The 25,412-nt window shown below is 42.1% G+C and overlaps 1 protein-coding gene across 1 annotated transcript; it reads right to left on the bottom strand.

Moving 5' to 3' along the window:
• Positions 1 to 1,649: 1,649 nt before the first annotated feature.
• On the bottom strand, positions 1,650 to 12,532 carry LOC119728854 (R-spondin-4-like). Its single transcript, XM_038201262.1, has 6 exons — positions 12,218 to 12,532; positions 8,815 to 8,985; positions 6,349 to 6,498; positions 5,384 to 5,569; positions 4,099 to 4,284; positions 1,650 to 3,113 (listed from the first exon to the last, which is right to left on the bottom strand). The coding sequence occupies exons 1-6, from the start codon at positions 12,312 to 12,314 to the stop codon at positions 2,866 to 2,868; spliced, it is 1,038 nt and encodes a 345-aa protein (XP_038057190.1). The 5' UTR covers positions 12,315 to 12,532; the 3' UTR covers positions 1,650 to 2,865.
• Positions 12,533 to 25,412: the final 12,880 nt, after the last annotated feature.

Below are 25,412 nucleotides of genomic sequence, written 5' to 3'. Positions count from 1 at the left end.
CGCCTCTACGTCAATCAAAAGAAATCGATGCAAATATCTGAATGTTACTTCGCTTGAATAAGTTGCTCCACTTTTTTCCATCGAAAAAATCACGTAGTGGCAATACAATTTAATTGACACCGAACATTCAGTTCAAATAACCAATATTATTGATGAATTCTGTGTCTACGAAGCATGCTTCATCTGTACAGAACACAATCCAAGGATGCACAAGCAGACCTTCCCAAACCCCTTTTCCGATTCCATTAACACAAACCAGATTTCTTCTCAAGAAGTTCATTATAATGTCTCTGATGTGACCAACGAACAGGGAACACACACAGTAATACAGGGAGGCAAATACCGTTTGATGGCTCTTCCCGTTCGATCGATGCCGTGATATTTGGACGAAACACGGTGAGTGTGCCGAGCCAAACGCGCTGGCGTCGGCGGAAACGGAATGAACAAAACAAAAAACACGCGGGTGCCATTGCGGGGAGGACAGAATCCACGTTGATGGCTCCCAAATTCAATTAGGACCATTTTCTATTGCTTTCCCTATCTTTAGAAAAAGGTGAGGGTGTGTGTAGAATATTACAATGTCAAAATCAACGGCTGTTGCGTGAGCATCAACATCTGGGGGGGGGGGGGGGGAGAGGGAGGGGGAAGAGATTAATTCTTTCACCACATCGTTTCCACATCATTCTAAAATGATTATAAATCTGAGGGCAAAAACTATATTGTTTCATTGAAGTAGAGTTTATTGTGTTGGTTTTCCGTGAATACATACAGCCTTGGCGGATATGGGGTGGGGGTTAAATGGGGGTTGGGGAGGGGGTTGGCGTGTTGGCGGGTTAGGGGGTTGTGGGTAGGATGGGGTTGGGGTGGGGTGGGGGTGGGGGTGGGGGCTCGGGGTTGAGGGATTTGGGGGTGGGGGTTGGGGGTCTAAACCCTCCTCTTGGGCCGCATAATAAAAAGTGAACAGAAAATCACACATGCCTGCTAAACCCTCTCTAAACAGCTAGACCCTATTTCGATCCATTTATGGACCCAGCCCTGATCAATATAGGAGTATTTCTAGTCGGAAGGGGTTATCAACGAACGGTCGTCGGGAGCAATCTCGATCGGTACATGCACTTACCACGTTTTCTTGCATTGTCGAGTTGCAACCAATTGTGTCTTAATGCATTATTTCTCCACTCCTGGGTTCCGGTTGCACGATGTTACAATGGAAGTGAAATATATCTCGACAACTGATTTCTATGACATTGTAATAAGCCATTAAGGAAAGACATTACAAGGACATAAAAGTGTGTCACCGTCCCCCACAATACAAACAAAATGTTTGTGTCAAAATGTACAAGCAGTAAATATTTTTCGGTTTTTTTTCCCGAATTATGCACCATTTTGTCATGTGACAGCTCCAGGGAGCGGTACGCACATCATGATGGTATGTGACGAGTTATGTTGTCGTTCATACGTGCTTTTGCTTTATTTTTAAGCAAAAAAATATCTTGCATATGATAAAAAAAAAATGGTTTTAATGCATTGAAACATATCGTAAATAGGTATCGGTATAATTTACATTAAAAGATAGACCTCTGGTCGACACAGAAACGTAGTGACTCAAATATCAATGACTCCAAATGAGTAAGTTCTGTACCATAACATCTTGTCACTTTCCAAGAAAATATTGCATTTTATTAATATACACGATTAAAGTAAAATGTACAAGACGCTTTTAATATGTGAAACAAAATAATTTCAATTTAGTTTTCAGTTCATTTCAAATAAATACTGAGCATATTCAAGCAATTATTTAGTCAGATATTACTTATCAACAGAAGATCATCAATGCTTAAACATGAGGGCGAACAGTAAGCCACAGACATTCCATGCCTTTGTTTTTTCAACAGGGCACCGCCGGTTCGTTACCAGTTTATTTTCTTTAACACACTTGTGTTCTTGTGGTCTTAAACAAAAATCGTGGCTCGCATCAGTTTCGCTTGGAAATTGCGCGAGAATGGCATTTCGCTAGTGCCCGTTTATTCGGTCAACAATTACTAAATATCTCCTCGATCGTTAAAGCGTAATTTCTACGTTGTCAGGTGTGTACAGCGCCCCCAACGGCCAGGAACAAAAATAATATTAACAACTCAGTCTCCTGGCTATACTTCCGGTTTCTGATTTGGTCGAAGCCAAACGTGCCAGAAGAAATCGTGAATATTGGTCAGTTTCAATATTTGGGCGGGAGAAAGCGCCAAAGATACGTATTTACGTAGCGAATTGTTCAGTTCTTTTGTGTTTTGTTTACTACATTAAATTCAGTGACCGTATTTAATGTAGAGCATTCAATAACTGATTTGTTAATGAGCATATCAGAGATATTTACTTAAATCATGCTTTTTAGGCAACCTTATCTACAGATGTAACGGTAGAAGACGCGCGAAGACGCGTCCTCTACGGATAACAATTCAAGCATCTGAAATTCAGACGCACGAAGGACAATTTTTCAAACAGGAAACATGTCCTAAAAGGGTCTCGTACAATGACACAACCTGATGAATAATGCAAGCCATGATTTTTAGCTGGTTCGCGTAATCATTTATTCATTTACACAGCTGGAAGGGAAACAGTAACAGCCACTTGACCCCAGGTCAATCCAACAAGAACACTGAAACGTGGTAGGGGGATCTCCACAAGACTTGCCCAGTTGTCATTCGAGCCAAAAACTCCCGAAGCTTTTGAATCCTCGCTTTTCTTTTCTCTGTGGTGTCCACGATCTTGTGTCCACAAAACACTTTTTCTCCTGCGGCCATCGTTTTCAACAACAGCGCCCTCTTGAGTCCTTTCCATCCATTAAATCGCTGACGAATCCTCACTGCATCAAATGGAAAGCAGATCGGTCGGTAAATCTCGTGAGATCTCTCGGGATTGTACCCCGGGGTCCTCGGTTCTCGACCGAAGTCTAGTTCTTTCTGTGGTAATGACGTCTTCTCCTTCCCCTTGCGTTTGAGTGCTACTGTGCGTGCGCGATTTTCGGGGTCGGTCCCGCCTCCTATTTTTCCTTCTTCTGTTATTCCTTCGATTTTTCCTTCCTTTCTTTTTACCTGTTTCTGTGTCGGCTTCATCATCTGGGGGGAAAATGGCAAATTACAGAAAATAATGAATTTGTGTATTTGTGGAGTGTCGTGGCCTAGCGGTTAAGAGTACCGGACTCATGCTCTGGTGTTTCAGAGGCAACAGTGGCGTGGGGTCGAGCCCGGGCCCGGACACCTGTGCCCTTAAGCAAGGCACTTAACCATTATTGCTTCGTCCTTCGGATGGGACGTTAAGCCGGAGGTCCCGTGTGTTGTATAGGGCCTAACGCACGTAAAAGAACCCAGTAACACTTATCGCTAAGAGAAGGGGTTTGCCCTGGTGTTTCTGGCCTCCTATATAGTTATTCTCCCTTGTGGAAGTCCTTAGGAGAAGAACCAACCAAGTACCAAGTATCAAGTGTATTGTCAATGTTTGAGAGATAAAGAATAAACCTTTATCGTGTTGCAGCCATTTGACTTTTTCCTTTCAAATCAATGTAGCCAAAGTGAGGCTGGAAGGACAAATAGTCTGGTTCCTTTTTCACAAAAAAACATTATCATTCAGTGCTGCTATTGGATACAGGGAACATTACTGAAATGGTGGCAGCACGATAAAGGTCTATAGGAGGTTCTGCCGAGTTAGTTCTTCTGTTTCAACAACATCTCTGTTTTGACCCTGGACCATGTTTCTTTTTTTAGAGAGAGTCACTTCATATGGTGTATCTGCAAAATTCTCCGAATTGCAGCTTGTTTATTAATTTTGAATATTCATTGTTAATCGGAATGATGGGATCGCCACCACAGGGCAAAGGCCACTCAAGATGGCGGCTACGAGAACACAAGAAAAAGAAGGAATCAGACAATAAGTCAGAGAAGGTATCTGCTGACACAAGTTGACCAAATTATGAGAGGAAAAACTATAATCTTGCATGGAACTCCAAAAACCTCACTTAGCCAAATATGAATAATTCGAGTGGTGTGTCCTTCCATTTTTGTCATAATAATTTAAAAGACAATGAAGGATATCTTGGCACAATACCTGAGCAGTGTCTCTGCAGCATGCGGCACTCTCTTGTCTCCGTAAGGTCCGGGCACATCTTTCCGTCGTTTGAGGGTGGGGTAGAAACATGCCTGACGCGGGTCTCCTCGCCCCATTTATAGCCGCAATCGGCGCTGTCCTTACTGCATGGACTCCAACTGCTCCATTCGGACACTCCACAATCAACTGTGAAATTTAAAGATGATTATTGTATTAGACTTCTTTTCTGCAACTTGCTTTTTTTGTGGGGAGAGAAGCATGCAGTGCTGTAAGTCGAGTCCACCAAAAGTACCTCAAGTCCATACACAAGTCATCAAGTGTCAAGTAAAGTAACAATTGAACTTTGACAAAAACATTCCTTTGTTATTGCTCATCCCCAGTAACTCGTAAATGGATTTGAGATGGACGAAGTTTCATGGCGAGGGGCCTATCTAGGGCCGAGGGACCCTCATGTTCTTCCACGTAGTTTCAATAATGTAAAGCCATTTTTGTTCCATATTTATAGCGGGGACACAATGGGCACAGGCTTCGAGCGGGGACGCCATTTCGAGTTACGCGACTTGGGGTAGGGTTGATCATGCTTTTCTAATCCTTTGCCCCATGTCCAAAACCCGATATTGAACCAAAACTGAGTGTTGGACATTTTGAGTCCAGCTTATTTTTTGAGTAAAGCGACTCATCGTGCTTGGCTCAATCGGCATTTCCATGAAAGACCGTTAGAACTCGCGTTCACAACTTGCTGTTCTTCCAAAATTTCATAACAAATAATTTAATAACTGGTATTTATAAAGAACCTTTGCCAAATGGTACAAAGCGCTAATTATTACCCCTGTTCATCGGGCCAGAGACCATTAATTTTCTGCAGCAGTTCGAGGTCAGCATGCATAATGTGGTCTCCAACCTCACAGGTCTCTACCCTCACAGGTGGAAGGAGACAATCGTAGTGTCTTGCACAAAAACCCAAGCACCATGTTCCCCGTCAGCAGAGGCGACGGAACCGGGGGGCGGGGTGCACTTGCCCCCCAGATTTACCCAATTGCTCCTTTTGCGGACATAATTTTTGCCCCCTCCAGCATTAATGTGCCCCCTCGAGATGAAAACCAAACTGGCCCTAAAATTTCGGTGTGTCCGGTGAAAAAAAGTGTCCCTTTTTTGGTGATGCCCCCAGTTTGAAAACCGTTCCACCGCCGCTGCCCGTCGGGATTCGAACCCACGTACCATGGCACACGGGTCGAACACCGTAACTATTGGACCACGGTGCTCCTTCATTTTCTGAGCTTCTTACCTGGGCAGTTTCTTTGCAGTATACGACACTTTCTCGTCTCGGTGAGTTCCGGGCAGGCTTTTCCTCCCGGTGTTGCTTGGGTCATGATGCCTCGCATACGGGTCTCCTCACCCCACTTGTAGCCGCAGTCCGCGCCGTTCTTGCGGCACGTGCTCCAGCTTCCCCATTCCGATACCTCGCAATGAACTGTGGCGATTTGAAAGAAGGGTTACTCTCTAAATTCTAAAGAGTGAAAATTCACTCCATTCGAGTGAAGATTTACTCCCACAGTCGGAAACTAGGGACTAGACGTTTTAGAGTGAAATTTCTTCAATCGTAAAGATCGAGGTTTCACTCGAGCTTCAACTGAAGTGGTTCATTTTTCAGACTGTGTCAATCGAAAATGAGAGTGATTTTCACTCTAAAAACGTCTAGTTCCTAATTTCACTCTTTGGAATTTAGAGAGTATTCTATAAATTTGGGGTCCAAAATTGGGACATGTTGGCACCCCTGTTACACCTGACTTGTGTGTAATTTGACACGGAAATGTCATTGAACTTGACTTCAAACTATTATTTATTTGTTTAGCAGGAGGAAGGAGGCATTAAAGAATGTGCTCTGAATTTACAAAATCTTTTGTCAGATTAACAGGGACACTAAACAAAATTTGACCCCAAATGTATAGAATGACTTAGAAGTTTAGTGTTCAGACCATAATACCACATTTTTACAACGGGTCTCCCCCTTCACTCTGAAAAGTACCCATGTCAGATTCGACCCTGAATCCGGGTCAGATTTGACCTGACATTGTTCTGGGTCAAAGTGACAGTTGTTCGTGTAATAACGACAAAATGACACCCTTACGGGTTCAAAATTACTCGCTCATATCGAGCCAAGTAGCCCAGGTTTGGGAAACCACGAAGTTTAACCCAGTTTTGTTTTATTCTACCGAGCCGAGCGACTCATCTTAGCCTGCGGTTCTTTACCTGTTTCGAGGCAATCACCGCTTTTCCTGTCGCCCCACGTTCCCTCTGGGCAAACTGTGAAGCATTTGCCTTCATGCGCGTAGTACGGAGACTGGCATCTGACGCAGAAGTTCCGCGCGAAACAGTCTTCACAGTTTTCCACCTGACATTCTGGTCGGGAAAAAAAGAAGCATATGCAGAAAATGAATCATAAACACTTCAAAGATGATTGTTTCTGACGGTTGAAATTGATTTGAATATGACAGTCACATTGAGTCTAGACGATTAGAAGGCTCTGTATGGATGATCGTTCGCACTGCAGTCATCTTGGAGGTGTGTGATAAGGGATGCACCCCGGTATTAATATTCCCATAGACACCAGTGCTAAATGCCATACTTCAAAATTCTTTTTAAAATACTCAGAACTCTCACAGGTGTTAAGGCTGCACAGAAAGATGATGAATAACATGTCATCTTTTTTGTTTTTTCAATTTCTCGTGGGTTGACCTTTGACTTTTCGAGAAATTCTCACCCAAAGAAGACGACCCCTAAAACGAGAGATGTTTGCCATAGTGGAAAGGTGCCGTAGCCATCTTGAAAACGGATCCATCCACAACATGGTTAAATAGCGCCACTTTCGGGCCCTATTGCATCAGAAATGCTCTGAATTGGAAGCCTCACGTCCGGGCCAGAGGTTCATTGCCATATCTCTTAAATTCTCCAATTCCGTGGCTCTCAGAACTCTGATTCATGTTCTCAGAACTCTTATTCATGAGCTCGGCGGACGGATCTTTGGCCTCTTTACCAAAGTTCACATCACACCGATTTCACTCTTATAGCGTTCTCAAACACAGGAGATGTCGGTGTAGTGGGAACGTGAAAGGCATGGGCGTCGCGAGGGGGGGGGGAGGGGCAAGGGGGGGGGCACTTGCCCCCCCCCCCCCGGAAAAGCAACCCCCCTAAAAAAAAAAAAAAAAAAAAAGAGGCGCGAAGACAGTGGTGTAAATTTAATGAGTTGGGGGGGGGGGCAAAATGTCCCTGCCCCCCTCTAAAACTGATAAATCGAGAATGTGTTGAGAAATACAGGCATTTTTTGGCAAAAAATGTTTTGGCCCCCCTCTAGAAAAAATCCTGGCGACGCCCATGGTGACAGGGTTAGAGTCCATATAAGGTGAAAGAAACCAAATTTCTCCAAATTTCATGTTAAGCCGGTATTTTTTGTTTCGAGTAATACGCCACGATCCCAAACAACCAGACGGCTCACATGAGCAACGACAGTAATTGCCAATGACAAAACACCGCCCTCTATTTCCTGTTATTTCCCGGTCGATTTCATTGGTTCTGTCACCGGCTAGCCAGTCGGGCAGACTGACTGAGCGACTGGCCTAGATGTCGCCAGGGCAAAGCCGCTGACCAAAATTGCCTTGTGCTCTGGGAGATAACAGTGAAAATTGTGCCAAACAGTCCCCACGAAAGTAGGCTTTTTAATTGAAGTTGCGTGATCCTTTTTGGGGGGTGTGGGAAGTATTCTTAGCGTGACAGCGAAAACAAACAGAAATATCAAATTTCACAGACATATCCTAATTTGTTTGTTAATTAAGTGTTATTGCATGCCAGCAATTATTACTAAGATTTTGGACACTTTTGAAAAGTTTTGACGTGTTTTCTTTTTCTGGTCCTCTAGTCTCGAATCTTTCACATGCATGTCGTAGGGAGAGCGGGGGAGGGGGCAAATCCAAGAATTCGCGCACTCCCATACGTAATGAAAGTTTAACCCTCTAAGATATTCATGGATTTCAGTGTTTTTTTATTCTACAGTTGGCATCTGCGAGGAGAATACCCACAAGAATGTTTAAGTTATTGTCTTTGCGACGATTTGTGTAATTATGGCGTTAGGTATGGTATAAACCCAGATAAGTGACTTACACAGGACGCCATTTCACGGCGCTGCTAAGCACAAAAATTTGCTGAGCACAAGAAAAGTCTGGCAAAAGCAGGTTACCAGCCAAAACTCAATGTGGTTTTCATGCCAAGCAAACAACAGCTATAATCACGAGCAATATACTTCACATGGAGTTTTGGCTGGTAACCTGCTTTTAAAAGCCAAACTTTTTTGTGCTAAGCAATTTGTTTTGCTTAGAAGAGCCGCGTGAAATTGGCCCTTAGATAACTCCCCACTTACATCGAGTTTATTTTGGATGTAGGCCTACTTCTGCAGCAAAATATAGGCCTTACTTCCTAGTGTAGGTATCTTCGCTGGTCCCAGAGGGCAAGGTAAAGTTCTCTTTGTACACATCTCACTGACTTACTGACTGACTGACTGTCACGTAAGAGCCGGGCAGTGCTTTCGACCAAATGCACGAAAAGACTTCCAGTGAATAGCCATTCTAAATCAACTGAATATAATTTTGTGCACTCTGAGACAGTCTTTGCATGCCCGAGGTGTTAATGACTAAAGCGGGTTAATTAATTAATTGATTGACTTACTGGAACACCTGTTGATGTCGCCTCCCCGGCTAGCATAGTAGCCAAGCGGACAGGTCCTCCTGCAGTAACCAACCTGCTTCATCCCGCTACGGTGCAGGAGAAGCAAGTAGCGAGGCTTGCAGGTGATGCAGCCGTTGAACAGGGAGCAAGAGTTGCATCCTTGCGGGCAAGCTGTGAAGTAAAACGAGCACCGATTAATTGATTGGATTAATGGAATGAAAAGGAGATATGGCTTTAAGGGTTAAAGGAACAAGGTTTGGTATAGGTTCGGTCTGCCGAGAACACAGCGTAACTTAAGTTCAGGTTACATCTCGTTCTTGCCGTTTACTAACTTGGATAATGAAATATAAGGACACACTGGGGGAAATTAAGGGCATTAATATACATCCCTATTTAATACGCTTGTCAACTGCACACGGTTAAAGCCTTATTAAAATCATTGTTTAATAAAAAAATTAAAAAAAAACTACGTATATATAGCTAGATCTCAATTCTTGAATGAGCATTTCTTAAGATGAAAAAAAAAAGTTGCTTTGAAATTTAGCTTTAAGTCTTTTCTTGGAATTTAATCTTGTAATGATCATCACTGTCAAGGCGACCCAATGTACCTGTTGAGATTGTAATCGTTTACTTCGGAGCCTTACACCTGTCACACACTGGGTTCAGCTTTGGCGATAGCGCCTTGCAATGCGTGACGCTGTCGAAGAGAAACTTCGGTTCCAGCGCGCGGAGCCAGGCACCTGCTAAAGCTACTGTTTCATGATGTCGCCAAAGAGTTCAAGACATTGGAAAGTCGGCACATTGAAGTCTGGAGGATCTTTTTTTGGCTACAAACGTAAGCGACATCACAGACTGTCGATACAGAGGTTTCCGATTTTCTGCCACCGCTTGGTAATAATGTTACGATACGATTGTTACGATCGTGAGCTATGAGTAATAATCATACATCAGCAACGATACGATCTGACCATCAAAGATTACGATCTTCATGATTACACTGGGCCTTACCCATGCATCATCGGACATCATACCACGAAATGACGGCACTATCGAATAGAGCGTCGACCTGATGACTAAAAAGGAGTCTGATTTGATTTGGACCCAAACTGACGCGTCAGTTACGAGAAAGGTTTGTTTTAATAGGAGCAGAAGGCGAGTTACCTTGCCTTAACCTTTCCAAACTGTGGTGATTTGGTGTTAGATTTGAACAAGTTGAAGAATTCCAACGGTTTAATTCTTTGTTAATTATCTGACTACATTGAATGTTTCGTTAATTAACTGAACTAAAGTATGATACAGTTTCGCGCAATTGTTTAACCCTCTTGAGTCATATTAACCTGTTCTATCGGGAGAATATTTAAAAAGAACGACCTCCCTTGATTTTAATTCTCATGCATGTTAAGTCGGTCTGGTTCCCATTTAATGACTCGATCTTGCTTCACATTATTGGAACCCACACGCACTGTCTATTATACTGCCACCCCGTGCCAACATGCCCATGGGCAAATCGCAACGGTGACGTCATGATCTCTCCCCTCCCCCCTCCCCCCTCCATATACTGCCACAGATCCTTAGGCATAGAATGACTGATCGTATCCTGTGACGACAGACACAGAAGGGGGAGACCCCAGGGCTCCATGGTCTTAAGTCCCCCGCCCCCCAGACTTCAACTGACATCAGGTATTACTCATGATTTCTCTCAGGGGGTCTAGGGGACAAGTGCACAGCCGTTCATGGTCGCTCTTGCAGCACTCGCGGTTAGTGTTTGCACTACAAATGGGTTAAGCAGTTTCCTGGGACTTATAAAATAGCAGTTAACCCTTTATCTATTACTCCGTCAAAGCTTGAAGGTTTTTTTGTACGGGAGGTGAAAACAGAACTTCAAGTTGAATTCTGACTAGTTTTGCTCGGTGTTTTTTTTTTCTTCATTACCCAGGAGGATTTTCCAGCGTAAGGTAAATGATTACTCATAAACATACCTGGTTCAGCTTAAGCCCATTGGCTCCCACGGGATTGTGTCAGACAAATTTATGAAAATTCTTCGTGACAGTCAACAAACATCATGCATCAACATTCCAACAATTGAAAAAAATATAACTGCCAATCGGACCACAGTAGATTGGTGTACAATCATCACTGTTGAAGTTTGAATGAGTGTTTAACATTTGCCATTTAGGGTTGCACAAATGTGGCTTGAGATCACGGATTAAAGAATACAAAACACAGATGATAAAAAACTAGGATGTGGATATTAAGAATAGCCTACCCCGTTCCCAGGCTGGTTGATTCTGGAAATAAAGTATACAAAATTCAAACTTCTGTATTACTAATCGAAGAAACATAAAGAGCGTCAACGCTTTGTCTGGTGAATCGTTCAGATGATAAGAGATATACTCAAGGCTTTCTTTCACCAGAATCCGCGCTGACTCCCCCCCCCCCCCCCAAACGGGGGCGGGGGTTGTTCACCATTCTCCAAATTTGAACAGAATTTTAAGATTCAACCAGAATGTACGCTGGCCAGTAATGATAAAAAAACTGACATTTGATGACATTCAAGTTCAACTTGTAGGCGTGTGACCAATGAGAGATCCAATTGACGTCGGCTGATCGATGGTGCAATTAATCAGAAGGTGTACAGTCCCCGACAGAAATAATCAAAATTCGTTGCAGACGACTAAACATGGTTTCTAAAAATCTAACCACGAAGTATAGTTGATCATGAAAGGTAAATTATCCCCCAGGGATAAAGTGAGTAGGCATTTTTTAGTAGACGAGCAGAAACGTTAATCGGTATTCTAGGCCGTAGTATGAATGCAAAATGTTATGGTCATTCCGTGTTTAAAAGGTGGAACATATTTAATATATTTTGACATTGTTTTAATTAGTAGTGGTGACAATACCCCTAATGTTGTCTAAAAAGGAGGTTGCTTTCTTGCCCAGTGTCATAATGGCCACTGGATTGTAAATCTTGATAATTTTGATATCAAATTAAAACCAAGCGATCCAAGACATTATTCTCAGAATCGGGAAAAGGAGCATTTTGGGGAGTTTGTGTTCCCCTTGCCCTGCCTCTTTTTGGGGTGAGGGAGGGGTGCTGGGGGGAGGCTTTAAATTTTCACCAAATGTGGCACATGGCACTATTGACAGGACAGAGAAATGAATTAATCTTGAGGAAAGCCAAACATATTATTTTCAATATCAAGAGCGTCCTTGAAACCCAAATCATCATGTTGGCAATGGTTAGATGTGAACCCAAGCCAAACAAACATGGGACGGTCGTGAAATGCCACTGATTCAACCAATATGATCAGCAAGGTGAACCTCACGTTTCTACCTCATCCTGTCTCCAGAAAGATGCCACTCAGGCTTTAATAAAATGCACTTCAATCCTAAACTTGCTTACCTCTAGTTTTGACTCGCCAGGTTTCTCCCGTATCCACAACCGCCAGCAGCACACTCAAGCACAGCACTAACACCATCTCCAAGTCTATCAAAACCATAGTTAGGTTTTTTTTCCAGGAGAGGTATATAACAATGACAAGATTTCACTCCACGCGTCGACCTATTATTCACTGAGTCACTTTTGTCTCTGAGGAGCGTGCAGTGTCAATTCGTGTTGTTATTCGGATCTGGATCATCTCGGGACGTCTGAAAAGTTCACGAGAATGATTTGGTAACTGTTGCCTTGTACTTATCCTAGTCCTTAGTTTACATCAACGAGTAATTTCGAATGATTGGACGATCGATGAATTGTTCTTCTTCAATGCGTTGGTTTTCACAACTCCAAGGGCTTGACTGCCTTGGTTCCTAGCTCATTTCGCGATTTGTTGAATTTGGGCGCGTCAGAATGAATTATCCATTGAAGAAAACTTTCCTGGTAATATCAACTTGACGTTCTGTGTAAAGAGTACCACTTAGTTGCAGATTTACAGCAATATTTCCTGTAAGGGTGACGTGTGTGTGAAGCCCGCTTGGGTAGTATAGCTCTCCAGTAACATTTGACAAGTCCTGAGTGTGGCAAACAGACTCGCTAGCCGATCTGAAGATTTGCTCTGTGATTCCTCGGAGCTAGAGTGTCGTTAGGGACAACCTCCCCACCACTCCGATGTCCCGACTAAACCACCTTTGTCCCCTCCGGTGATAAGCAAACTTCCTCCCCTCCCTTAAGCCGGGGTGTGCCTCACTCATTCATCCATCCACAGCTCCGGTGTTTCACACGTGCCGAGCGGTGTCCGCTGATCCCGATTTAGACGTTGACAAACGGGATGATCGCTTGAGAAAACAGATATCATACAACTTGCGCTGGAATGTTTCAGCCTTGCTTGGAGAAGAAAAGAAGGTTACAGTTCCTCTCAATGAACGGATAGGCGCACTTTGATGTCGTGAACAGGTAGACGCACAATTATAAAACTGATCTTACAGTTTGGATTTTAATAGCCAGGGTAACAGTCCACTTTCATTTCATGAAAGGTTTGCGGTAAGTTGTTTTCATGAGGAAAGACGTCTCGTGTTAACTCGCCAGACAGTGGTTGGTGAATCATCGTACACTGTAGAATGCACCAACAAATATTATTACGTAACTGTGATATCACGGGCGGTGGAAGAAAAGTAATGACCAATTCCACTTTCGTTTTTACGCATGAATGCAGATTTGCACCTCAGCTTTCACAAACAGACACTTTTAGGATTCACCACATCGGAGCCACCTCTATTAAAAACTCTTAATATGGGGCGTGTTTTCACGACCCTTTTCCGTTTGGGTTGACAAGTGCAATTATAGAGGTAACATGGTTGGGTTTCGCGCCAGAAATGTTAACTCTATTTCGAACAGGTGCTAAGTTGCCGCACGATATATATTTTTTGTTTGGCGCCGAGTTAAGTGAGTCTACGGTCGAGGCTGTGGGTATCCATTACGGTGTCACGTTCGCGTGTTTGCCGGCGAGCAGAAGATTCCCCCTGTCGTCTGCTGAAAAACTGGTACTTTCCACACCTAAGTTTGCATTACGAAGCTCGTGATTGGCTGAAACGTGAAGTTGGAACTTGCAGAATGAGGACCAAATTATTTCTTTATCTTTTTTCACTCAAAACACAAAGTTGGTCCCAATTTGATTCCGCGCTGATACTGGTCACAAATAGCGTTGACGGTCGTGATCTTGTTTTCTGGTGATGGAAAGTACTCAGAAAAGAAACCCAGAATATTGTAGAGAAATCCCTTCCAGATTGTCGTCTCAACTCTCAAGCTTGGCGATTATCTCTGAGACAACTGTCAAACTAAACTTTCATTCAACTTGCTGTGCACGCACGGTCGTGATTCACTCAACTAATTCACCGTAGTACTGCTGAAGTGCCTTGCCAAAACTTTGTGCCTTGTACTGTGACATTCCACCGAGTACTGCCGCTGTATGCCAGTGTACACACAGTAACAGTGATGGACTATACTCGCCTGGCTGGCCGGCCATTGGTCGATTACTTTTTAATACACTCGTGCACTCACCGTTTGTGAGTGGTGGTGAGCCAATCCGGCAACCAAGCGCCTACACCGCTTCACAAATATGGCAGGTGACCAAACTCCGCGCCATATAGTAGTTTTGGCAATTAAAGAGGCTCCCAATTTTATAGCGTTTTCAAATCAAAGCAGTCATACACCACAGAAAAAAACGAGCTCAGAGCTGACTCAAATGAATTACTAGTAGTCGCTCATTTGACACAATTTTGACACTCCGGCTTGACAACGACCACAGAGCTTTAAGTTGAAGCGAGTTGGAGCAGTAAACTCATCACGTCGGCCAGAAATGAATTCATTTCTTCTCAGGTTCTAATCTGCGAAAGACCATCGCAATTCTCCGGTTTGATGCTGCTGTTTAATTTGTTGTTGGCTGTCACGTAAGATAGCGCGGTTCGAGTACTTGTTTAGTCGTGTGGACTGCGACCCTCTTGGGGCGGGAGGTAGCGCTCCTCGGGGGGTTGCCGTTCCGGTGTTTTATTGGCTGTTGGGCTCGATTGTGCTTTGGTTTCCGTTAATATAATAACAGTGACTCATTTCTTTCTCTCTCTTTATCACAATTGGCATCGATTTGTTGAAAACTGGATTATCGTTCTGAATGTAGATGTGTGTTCATTGAAAGAGCAGTGTCGAGGTTATTTATGGTTTACTCATTAATTTGTTGCCCAAGTAAATGTCATTTTGTCTACCGAATTCGGCATATATACATGTTGTTTTCTCAGCAGTTGGGTATCAATAGTTGGATATTTAACATATAACTTAAACTTTTTTTCTCAAGGTGGTTGTTGTTTATTCAAAGTTCTTTTCTCGTATTTCTTTTTGCTCTCCATTCCACTGAAACATCCACCTTTACCTGTCATTTAATTGTCAACTATATAGAAAGCACTCAGAGAGCGCAAACCTCCGCCGGGCAGTAAACAATACCCCGCTATACTGTCAGTACACCCAAAAGAAACACTCGTATAAATGGTGAATAATCCTTTAAAAATATCCTGGATCGAGACCCATATCCGGATCACTTCCAAAAAATATTCAATTTATACGTACCAAGGACCACCCCTAAACAAAAATTCATGAAAATCCGTCTATGATCTTTTGAGTTATCTTGTTAACAGACAAACCAACCAACAAACAAATTAACCAAATCCGATGAAAACTAACCTCCTTGGCGGAGCTAGTCAGAAAGCACTCAGAGTGCGCAAACCTCCGCCAAGGCTTAACTATTCCCCGCCATCGGTACACGCAAAAGAAATACTCGCAATAAATGGTGAAGAATCCTTTTAAAAAAAATCACTTCCCAAAATGTAATCGATTTGCACTTGTACCAAGGACCACCTCTAAAACATTCTCACGAAAATCCGTCCATAACTTTTTGAGTTATCTTGTTAACAGACAAACCAATCAACCAACCAAAAAACAAACAACTAACCAACGCCGATGAAAACATAACCTCCTTGGCGGAGGTAATAATGAATGCAAGGAGCATCAGAGTTCAACATATTTGCTCCCGCTTTTTTATCGTCACAAGAAAATGGTTCTCTCTGTAGAAAAATGAAACGATTGTGTCTGCCATCACTTCAGTCTTCCAAGAAGAATTCCCCTTTATATCTTGCCAGTCCGTGATCTGTATAAGGCAATAAATGTGGCGGCAAAAGCAGACATGAAAGTGAATCACAGCCTCGAAATGCAAACATAGCGAACTCGTCATTGTAAGGAGGTAAAAACAGATCTTTATATTTTGTTTTAGTTCTCGCAATTTCCTTTGTGTCGAGGGAGGCTCTCGAGTTTGATGATCCACATTGATGCGTTGATATGGGGCCCTTGACGGTTCAATTTGGTGTCATCGCACGGCCTACTTCTGTTTAGTTCGTGGTTTTGAACAACGACACAATTATTTTCCTGGCCAATACTATAAACTGTGAACTGTTGTGCGTCCATCTTAGTCATATGATCATATGATCTCTACATCGTGCGCTTTGGATCAATTTTGTCTGGTACCAACAAAAATCCAAAATCGGAGATCACGAAAGAAGACCAAAACGAAGGCGATTCATCACTCCTCATATCACCACTTAGTGATACCTTCTCTAAAAACTGCTTTAAATGTACAGCTTACAAGACGTCCTTCAATTAGAGCTATGAATATTCTTCATTCGGAAAGAAGAATCAATGCGACAAACTATGAACACGAGTTCAAGATTTTAAATTGCTTTACAATTCATTTTTCAATCGAATCGATGATCGAGGTTTGAATTGAAACCTCATCAGAATACCTCTCCTCTCTCTCTCTCGCAAAATCTTGAATAAAAGATTTCGGTTCAATCGCAGTCAGATGTTTGTCTTTCGAGTTCTTAAGCTCTTCCTCGTAGAGCATTTAGGAAAAGGATCCCAATGGTCGATGGTAGGGCATGTGTGGTCTAGCGGTAGGGCACAGGATTCATGATCGTGAGATTGTGGGTTCGGACCCCACCATGGCCGTGTATGTTGTGCCCTTGAGTAAGGCGTTTTACCTCAATTACTCCTCTCAACCCAGGTGTTAAATGGTTACCGGCATTATTCAATGCTGGGAAGGTAACAGACTCGCTGTGGATGAGGTTTGGCGACCCCCCCCCCCCCCACAGCAGCATTTCATGGACTCGAGTCTGGCCCAATCGCTTCGAGAGAGAGAGATTTGCTCTCCGTTCCTGTGAACACAGGTTCATCCCCCTTTACCCTTACCTTTCATAAAACCTTGATTAAGACCTCTGTCACTTTACATGGAACTCCAGGAAAGAAGCTTCTCTCCAAATACTAAATACTTTCTTGGAGTTCAACATCACTAGTTAACTTGTGTACCAAAATGCCTCGTTATAAAAATGTCTTCTTAAAGTTGAATAGAATTTGTTGAATATTATTCACGGTATAGGCCTACATAAAGTCAACACTCTCAAACATCGGAAAAGTTTTTCACCCCTTCAGAAATTATTAGAATCTGAATAAATGAACACCAAAACTCTTGAAACATTTTTTTTGCTCTTAAAGTTGAACATCACGCAACCGGCACTGCCGTGCTATCTACCCCCGATAGTCCGGGACTTGGAAACCATTGGCCGGATGTCGATCAATCAGCAGACACAAAGTCTACCTGTCACAGAGCTGCTCGGCCCGCGGAGTCCTTGAGGGTTGCCGGTAGTTGAGAGAAGGGTGGCTGTGATATAGCTCGATTGCCTTGCCTCTTACCTGGCAAACGCTGAGAGGTTTGGGCTGGGGAAAAAATGCTACAATCATTGCTGTGAATGAGTTTGTGGAATGCAATAGAAAGGCTGTTACACAAAGTGTAGTTTTTGGCAAACGTCGATCATCATTGATAACGACCCAATTATCGAATTGATATGACCCAATTCATCAGCATGGGAAAACAAACTTGAATGGTACTCTTTTTCTTACTCGAAATGATGTAACCCATGCGCGGGTTCATCAAAAGTACACAGGCAAGACCCGGGGGAACCTAGCGAGAAAAGACGATGGAAACAAACGCCCAGGTTTAGGGGTGGGGAATAACACCATAGGAACCCTCGGAATCAGGCAGAAACATGTGGGCCTAGGTGGGATTCGAACCCAAGTCACAAAGGTGGAGGGGAGGAAAGGTCCACTACACCACGCCGCATTTCTACAGACGACAATGACTTATTTGTAGACCCTGGTGTACGAAGGAACAATACCTGTCATCAAATTATACAACGGACTAAACTAGGCCTGCATTCGTCAGCTCCAATATTCAAGTGGACTTGATGAACCGACGTTGATGGCAATTGTGTTTGACGTTTGAGAGATGGGGTCTAGAATGTATTAAATGAGCATGACAGAGTTGGGAATTCAATTTGAAAGGTAAAACATTAGAAACATGCTCGCGGGAAAAGGGAGTGGTCGACATCGAGGGAAATCGGTGAATGTTTGGAGTTGGCAGGCAGTACTTGGTAAACGAGAACTTAAAGTCACAACAGCAATAAATAATTTTTGATAAATTGTAACTGTATTGATTCAAATATAGTAAGATAGATCGTTACAACAATCACCTCTGTACCAATAAACTCCAAACGGATAGAGAACTTGGGGAGAAATGAAGGGCGACAGACAAGCCTGCAAAGACACATGGAATTGTAAAGACGAGCATTGTGATTAGAAAACTATACCAATTTTTGTTTATCTGTCGTGGCATTGGCGCGCACTTTGGTAAAAAATGGCAGTTGCGCGGCTACCGTGCAGGCGATTGTCCCACGGCAGTCTGGTTCCCACTCGACATTGAGAGAGCCTCTGTATTTGAATGTGATATTAAATGCATGTTCTGACACCCACAGGAGATAAGGTTAAAGGAGTGGGGGAGAATGCAAACCCGACGACTGTTCCCGGACAAATTAATTAAGGTGAAGTCTAAATAACAAAAATGGCAAATCACTTTGTTTCCAAAAGCACTGAAATGGAATTTATATTATACAAGACTTTCACTAACCTTTGTTTATCAGTTTTCATTGCTGTAACATCTAAGTAGATCTGTTAAATAAGCTACCAGCTCTGTAAAATAGTAGTCATTCTGATCCGTTGACAATAATCCAAGGGGTTAATAGGTTATCAAGAAGATGATGACAATGCACGTCATCAAATGAAAAATGGGATCTCTTTCTAACATCGACTAAATATACAAAAGCACCTTTGGAAAATCAGACATCATGGTGTTGACAGTCATATCTTGCAGCCGCAATCTTAATTTTTAACAAGCTTCCGCCAAAGACAGTTTTTCTAAATTAAATAAATGACGTCAAAATGTGACAGCCAATCAAAATCGACGCACGCAGTTGCCATGTTGATCACGTGATCACTTTACACGCACTTGTCCCCCTCCAATGAAGAAACCACTGTGCACACTATTGTACAAAGTAACTACGCTGAACAGCCGCTATAGCGTAAAGCTTTCGCCATTGAAGGGGGCCTTCGTGATAGAATTGATGGCATGCCCGGATTGCTCTATACCAAACGCTGTGAAACTCGACCAAGATGAATTCATTGGACTCGGCATCTACAGTCAATCTGCGGACGGTCAACGTCCATATCAGGCTGCAGCCATTATTACATGTCTGGAGTCTGATATACCCTGAGGCTATAGGTATCTCTGACGAGATCAAAATAATACTGACAACCTGATTTCCTGCTGGCGCTATGGTCTTGATAAATGACTGCACCGCTCCCCATATTGATTTGGTCTGTCTGAGTATGATTTGAATTTGAGCATCAGACACTAGATCATTCAAAACTCGCACATAAATCAATATCGATCCATCAAATTTGACAACAGCTGGTTGAAATAGGTCAGCATCCAAATAGTGAACAATTATTTTTAAAAATAAAAATAATAATATTCATTGATTAATTTGGTTTTATGTACGAAATCACACACTTAGGCCTAAGATCACTTAGAAAACAAGCAAGGGTGGAAGTATACAACAAATTTGAAAACAAAACTTGGCAAGCCTGCCTAGTATAAGCTATAGTATAGGTCGAGGTAGTCATCTGAGTAAAATACTAGGGCCTTGTGAGGCTTAAGCAAGTCTGATTCACAAGTGACAATCAGACAGTCAATCAATCAACCAGTCATCAGTCAGATAGGTTCAAAGGATATAGGCCGGCCCTCTATATAGAACCAAAGAACCAGCAAAAAAATCACAAAATGTGAAATGAAACCCTACAAAGTATTTACTGTTCCTATTTTCAACATCCACGATTGTTCCGAAGAAAAAGAACATCAAAATCTTAATTGTGTCCTAGCGGACATTGACATCGTCACAGCAATCTTCCATAGTTCCAAATTACTTCCTACCTTCAAAGGAAATTTACGACAGCTCTTACAGGTCCCCCCAAACAGCCGTCAACTACCATAAATAATCCAAAAACGGCAATTTCGCTGTACCCTAGATTACGCATGTGGTTAGGAGTTTACTACCATTTTTTTACATGGTGGTTTATGCACTTGAACCTTGGTTATCCGGTCAGAGCACACAGAGACAAATTGTTCGACCGTTTGTGGGGGGAAATTCATATAGATTCAAGGCAGTTTACTTTGTAGTCATAAATATAGTTTGGAGATAAAGCGGGAAAAAACCTCCCTCTGAAAGTTGACACCACTACAAAGTTCGATGATAATGATGACCCTTTATAGGAAATGATAAAATATGATTGATTTGAAAGCTCTGCGGGGGATCGTTGTTGCTAATTAAATTAAAGGGGCACGCAAGCCAGTAAAAGGTAATTTTTTGGATATGTCTCAAAACGTCAAATGGAGAACATTTGAAAATGGGGGAAAAGACTTTGAATTGAGATCATGGATTTGGCAGAGTTGTAATGACTCGAATCAATGACTCGAATCAATGACTCGATTCAGATTCAGTCACATTTTGTTGATAAAACCGAAGTTTCACTTCTTGTTAACTGTTACGTAGATCTTTTATAGAAACGTCCAGCAGGAGCTGTCTATTGGGTACCATGCAGCATATTTTAAGTACGTGGATCTTCATAATAAACTGGTGCCTTGTGTTCCTTCTCCCGTTCTGTAATTTATTAGATGGTGATCAAATATCAGTGACTCGAATTGACTCGAGAATAATTTTGACTCGACTCCACTCCACTCCACCACACACTGTGACTCGACTCGACCTTTTTGGCCTAATGACTCGACTCGAGTCACTTCCATAAAATGACTCGACTCGAATCGAGTCACAAAACTCAGTGACTCGTTTCAACTCTGGGATTTAGAGGTTAGGCTCAAGACAGGACCAGTTGGAAACTCAAGAGTACTCGGACACCTCGTGAGCCAAGAGCTAATAAAGGTTGTAAACTACACCTCTGTTTTAAAACTAGGCCCTATGTCTCAAAAACTAATAACAAGGGGTAACAAAATATACATGCATATCTTGTTCACTAATTTATACATTTAACACATAATTGATTGAGGAAGTAAGTTGCTTTACTGATACTATTTCACCACGAACGACCGACAATTGTGCTTCAGTTTTCAAAAAGTTTGCAAATCACACACTCAGCGTCAAGCTTTGGGCTTTAATAACTGTCACATATCATTGCCTGTCATTTTTGACTCCCCATCAGTCAAACTATCATCTTTCACTTACATTCATTCTTTTCTCTCAACCCCATGTCACTCAAATCTTGCTTTCACAGAAAGAAAAAAACTGCCAAAAATAAGAAATCACAAGAACCAACCCCATCATGGAGAGGAAAACAACTGGCTTTTATTGGAGAGTTTTCTTTTCAAACCGTGGGGAATGAAAAAAGGTGGTGGCTTTTCACGGCCTTGTGTTGCATTGGGGATTCGCATGGGGCTAGTTTTGTACCCCATTCATCTCAACAAGGGATTTGCGGGTTTAGACAAGGTCCCCAGGGGTGCATCTCTTGTGCCTCTTTTGAAGTGCTCAGCCCCTCTCTGCGGTGTTTGCCTGACACCCCCTTTTGTGCGTCCTGCTAAAGGTCAGTGCACGCAGACAGATTGAACGAATTGACACCTGCAAAGGAGTTGTTGTTATTACCTTGTTCTTTGAATTCTGGTTATGGGGAGATCAATTTTAAAGACTTTTTGGAAGATAATTCCTCAGGTAGGTCTTCAAACCATTGACCCTAATTGTTCTGCTTAGCTTCCAAATCTTGGCATTTTGAGTTATACCATGTTTGAATTTTAGTGCGCTTTGATTTCTAAAATTGACGATAGTTAAACTTTGATTACACTTTGGTAACACTTTGAAACAGTGACAGCAATTGCTTAAAGGGTTCATAATATGATTTTTTTTTCGGAGGAATATATTTTGTGCAACTTTCTGCTCCTCTTAAATGTACTAAATGTTTTTGACATCCCTTTTTGGTTATATTTTATCGAAAACTGCACTTTAAACTTTAAACATTTAAAATACTCAATGCTTTTCCGGACAACTGAGGACGCTGTTGCTGTGATGTCATGTAAGACACTGTTCAGTTTAGGGGTTTTCTGTCCAAATTGTGAACCCAAAAATTTGCTCATTAAAAAACATCTGTGAGAAACGTTTGCTCATTGGTTTACTGCCATATACTGACACAACAAAAAATCACAACAGAAAAGAACATTTACGACAGCATAATATCAAACATTCTGCAACTTGCTGAAACAATTGTAACATTAAGCTTTCTGCCTGAAATGGTAGCACACTTTTGCTTATGCATATGGAAATTTCATTAGCATAAAAACCAAAAAAAAGGCACCAAAATACCCTTGAAAATGACAAAACAAAATTTGAAAATAAGGTTAAATGGGACACAAAGTTGCATTTTCAAGGACTGCATTAAAAAAAATATGCATTGCATGGGCCATTTAAAGAGTTCTTGTATTATGTCAGATGAACAAAAGCAATAATCCTTAATAATCCCAAACGAAACAACAACAACAACAAAAGTACAAATGTGCCCGAGTAAAAACTAATAGTATTTGAAGCGGCGTCATGTGTGTCAATAAAACATTAATGTCAACCCAAAAAGAAGGTGATGCAACATCAAAACATCTCATCCCCACTGGAAAAAAATCTGAAAGCATCCAGGTCAGGATTTAGGATGACTAATGCTCATAAAAATCATCCCGTACCGTCTGGCACTAATTTGCATGCCGTGTTTTGCTTCGAGGTGTGCGTCAGCTCCTCGCGAAATTCCCCAGTACTGCTGGAATAAACTTTACAACTGCCTGGCAAAAGCCGTCGATGAAAAAAAGGACAAATCCATTGAAATGTTTTGTTCCTTTGTGAATTTCTTTTTTTTTAATGGTTTTCTAGTTGTAAGGTTTGTTTGCAGTTTTCCCAGACAGAAAAACCTTTGGGACACCCAGCGAGTATAATAAAGTTTCCTGTTAGGAGTTGTGGAGAGGACAAAACAAAATCAACTGTGCGCTTTAGTTGGCAAATAGGTATGTTTTGGCATGGTTTTGGCGTCTGGTGATGTATTTGCGTTCGTTGCTTTCACGTAAAATGTCATTTATGAAATTTTTATTTGATTTTAAGCAAAAGTGCGAGAGTGTGGATATATTCTCGGGCTAGACTTGATAAGTTTACTTGAGGAAAATAAAGTACAGCGAAAGATAAGTGAGGATAAACAGTGAAATAAAATGAAAATTCGATTTTGCAAATCGATCAGTATTGAATCAATTTGTTTATGCAGCAATGTATAGGATAAACGTATTAGGAAATGCTGTCCAAGTTTTTATCAAAATTCAAGAATCATTGTCAGTTTCACAGAAGACAACTGTAATGATCATGCTTTTTAGACATTTATTTAAGCAAAATCATTATGTTTGAATTAAAGTTATTCAAAAACATTGATTTAATCCTTCAGTATTTGAATCCGACTTTTCAATCTACCTCATTTGTCCCCTCTCGATGGTCCTCAAGGAGTAGCTAGCTACCTTGAGATTGTTGGACTGGCCGTATTGTCCCCAACAACCTCCGGCGGTTGCGTCTTGAAGACGCGACCCTGCCTCACACCTCGCCTTTGTGCGCTGTCAGAACAGACCGGGACTTAGATATTTTTAAGACCATGAAGGGGGTATGTCAGCAAATCAGATCGTTATCGTGATTGATGCCCGGACGTCATCAAAAAAATACTTCTCTTCGGAATTCGGTTCTTTATTGGCTTCCCTGTAATTAGTTTCGGAGGAGAAGTCGTTAAGTTGGTTTTAATCTTGCAAGGAGTTTTGAAACTTTTGTGGTTTTCTATGGAGTCGTTGCATTGTAATCTGAACAGAAAGGGGTCGCACATAAAAAGGAACAGTTTAAATTTACGAGTTTTTCTTTCGGGAAATCAGCTACATTGTAAACACCACAGTGAATGTATAAAAGCAGGAAGAAAAGTAATCGTAAGTTTCGAAAATAAAAAACCAACAAATAACATTCTAAAATCAAAACAAGAATTTCCGTCGTTCGCTGGCTGTATAGCACTCAATGGTATACGAGGACAAAACTGGCCCGAAGAAAAAAAATAGAATTCGCTTAGACTTTTCAAATGAACGCACACTACAAGTCTCGTATTTATTTAACAAGTTAACTATAACGTTGCTGTATAAACACAGAATTCTAATTTTTATTTCTGGTAATAAAACCAAGGATTTCTCTACAGTGTCCAGGCACTGTAGCTCGCAAGCCCGAAGAAGCCTGTAGAGAGAAGACAAGTATAAGAAATTACAGCTTTAGAGGTGGGAGGAAAACCCAGGAAGAATATCATGGGGATTCGGGGAAACCCCACGGAATCAGGTAGGGACTGAACAACCAATCCACATGTGGACCATGGCAGGAATCGAACCCGGACCATAGTGGTGGAAGGCGAAGAAAAAAACTACTGCGCCAACTTGACTCCCCGGGTTGGCGCAATTTCTAAAAAATAAATTGAATTCTTTATTCTTAAAGTTGTAACAGACCAAAAGAGTTTATTTTTGGCATCCTTTTTGGCAATGGACATTCCATGACTGAACGGATTACAGTTTCGACTTCAGCGTTAATACATGCGTGGCTGTGTAGCGCAGATTTAATTCCTCCGCCAAAGACGGCCAAACCCCCAACGAACCTTACCCGGGGTCGCGCCGCTGAAATCCCCGTCATTACATTCAGTTCGCCTGGCTGCTCACAGACAAGGAAACGACTGTAAATTCTAAGTTGCCAAGACGTCTCATGACTGCAAAAACTCCCTTCTTCTCTTTCAAGAGCTGTGGATTTGATAGCCGCTAATCCGGCCAATTTGAGGGATTCCGGATTACACCGGCACAAAACCCGGATCACATCACCTTCTCGGATCATTTGTTAATTTGGCGCGCGGGCTACAAACTTTATACGGCTTTATTTGGCGGTGTGTACCGCTAAACTCTAATGGTTTTGGTTACCTAATTCCGATCTGCCTGGGCAACCCAATCGGTTGTGAACTCGCATTATACCAAGGATTTCGTCACAGAAAAAGAAAAGGCTTAAGTCGGAGGCATCCCTTTGAAATGCAGTTGTGCCGACAAGTGTTAAGGTTTCACTTCCAGCAACACGCGAGTGTGTGACTTGGA

This window comes from Patiria miniata, unplaced genomic scaffold, assembly GCF_015706575.1.
Source record: "Patiria miniata isolate m_02_andy unplaced genomic scaffold, ASM1570657v1 HiC_scaffold_20, whole genome shotgun sequence".
Lineage (NCBI taxonomy): Eukaryota > Metazoa > Echinodermata > Asteroidea > Valvatida > Asterinidae > Patiria > Patiria miniata.
This window is presented reverse-complemented; position numbering and strand designations above follow the sequence as displayed.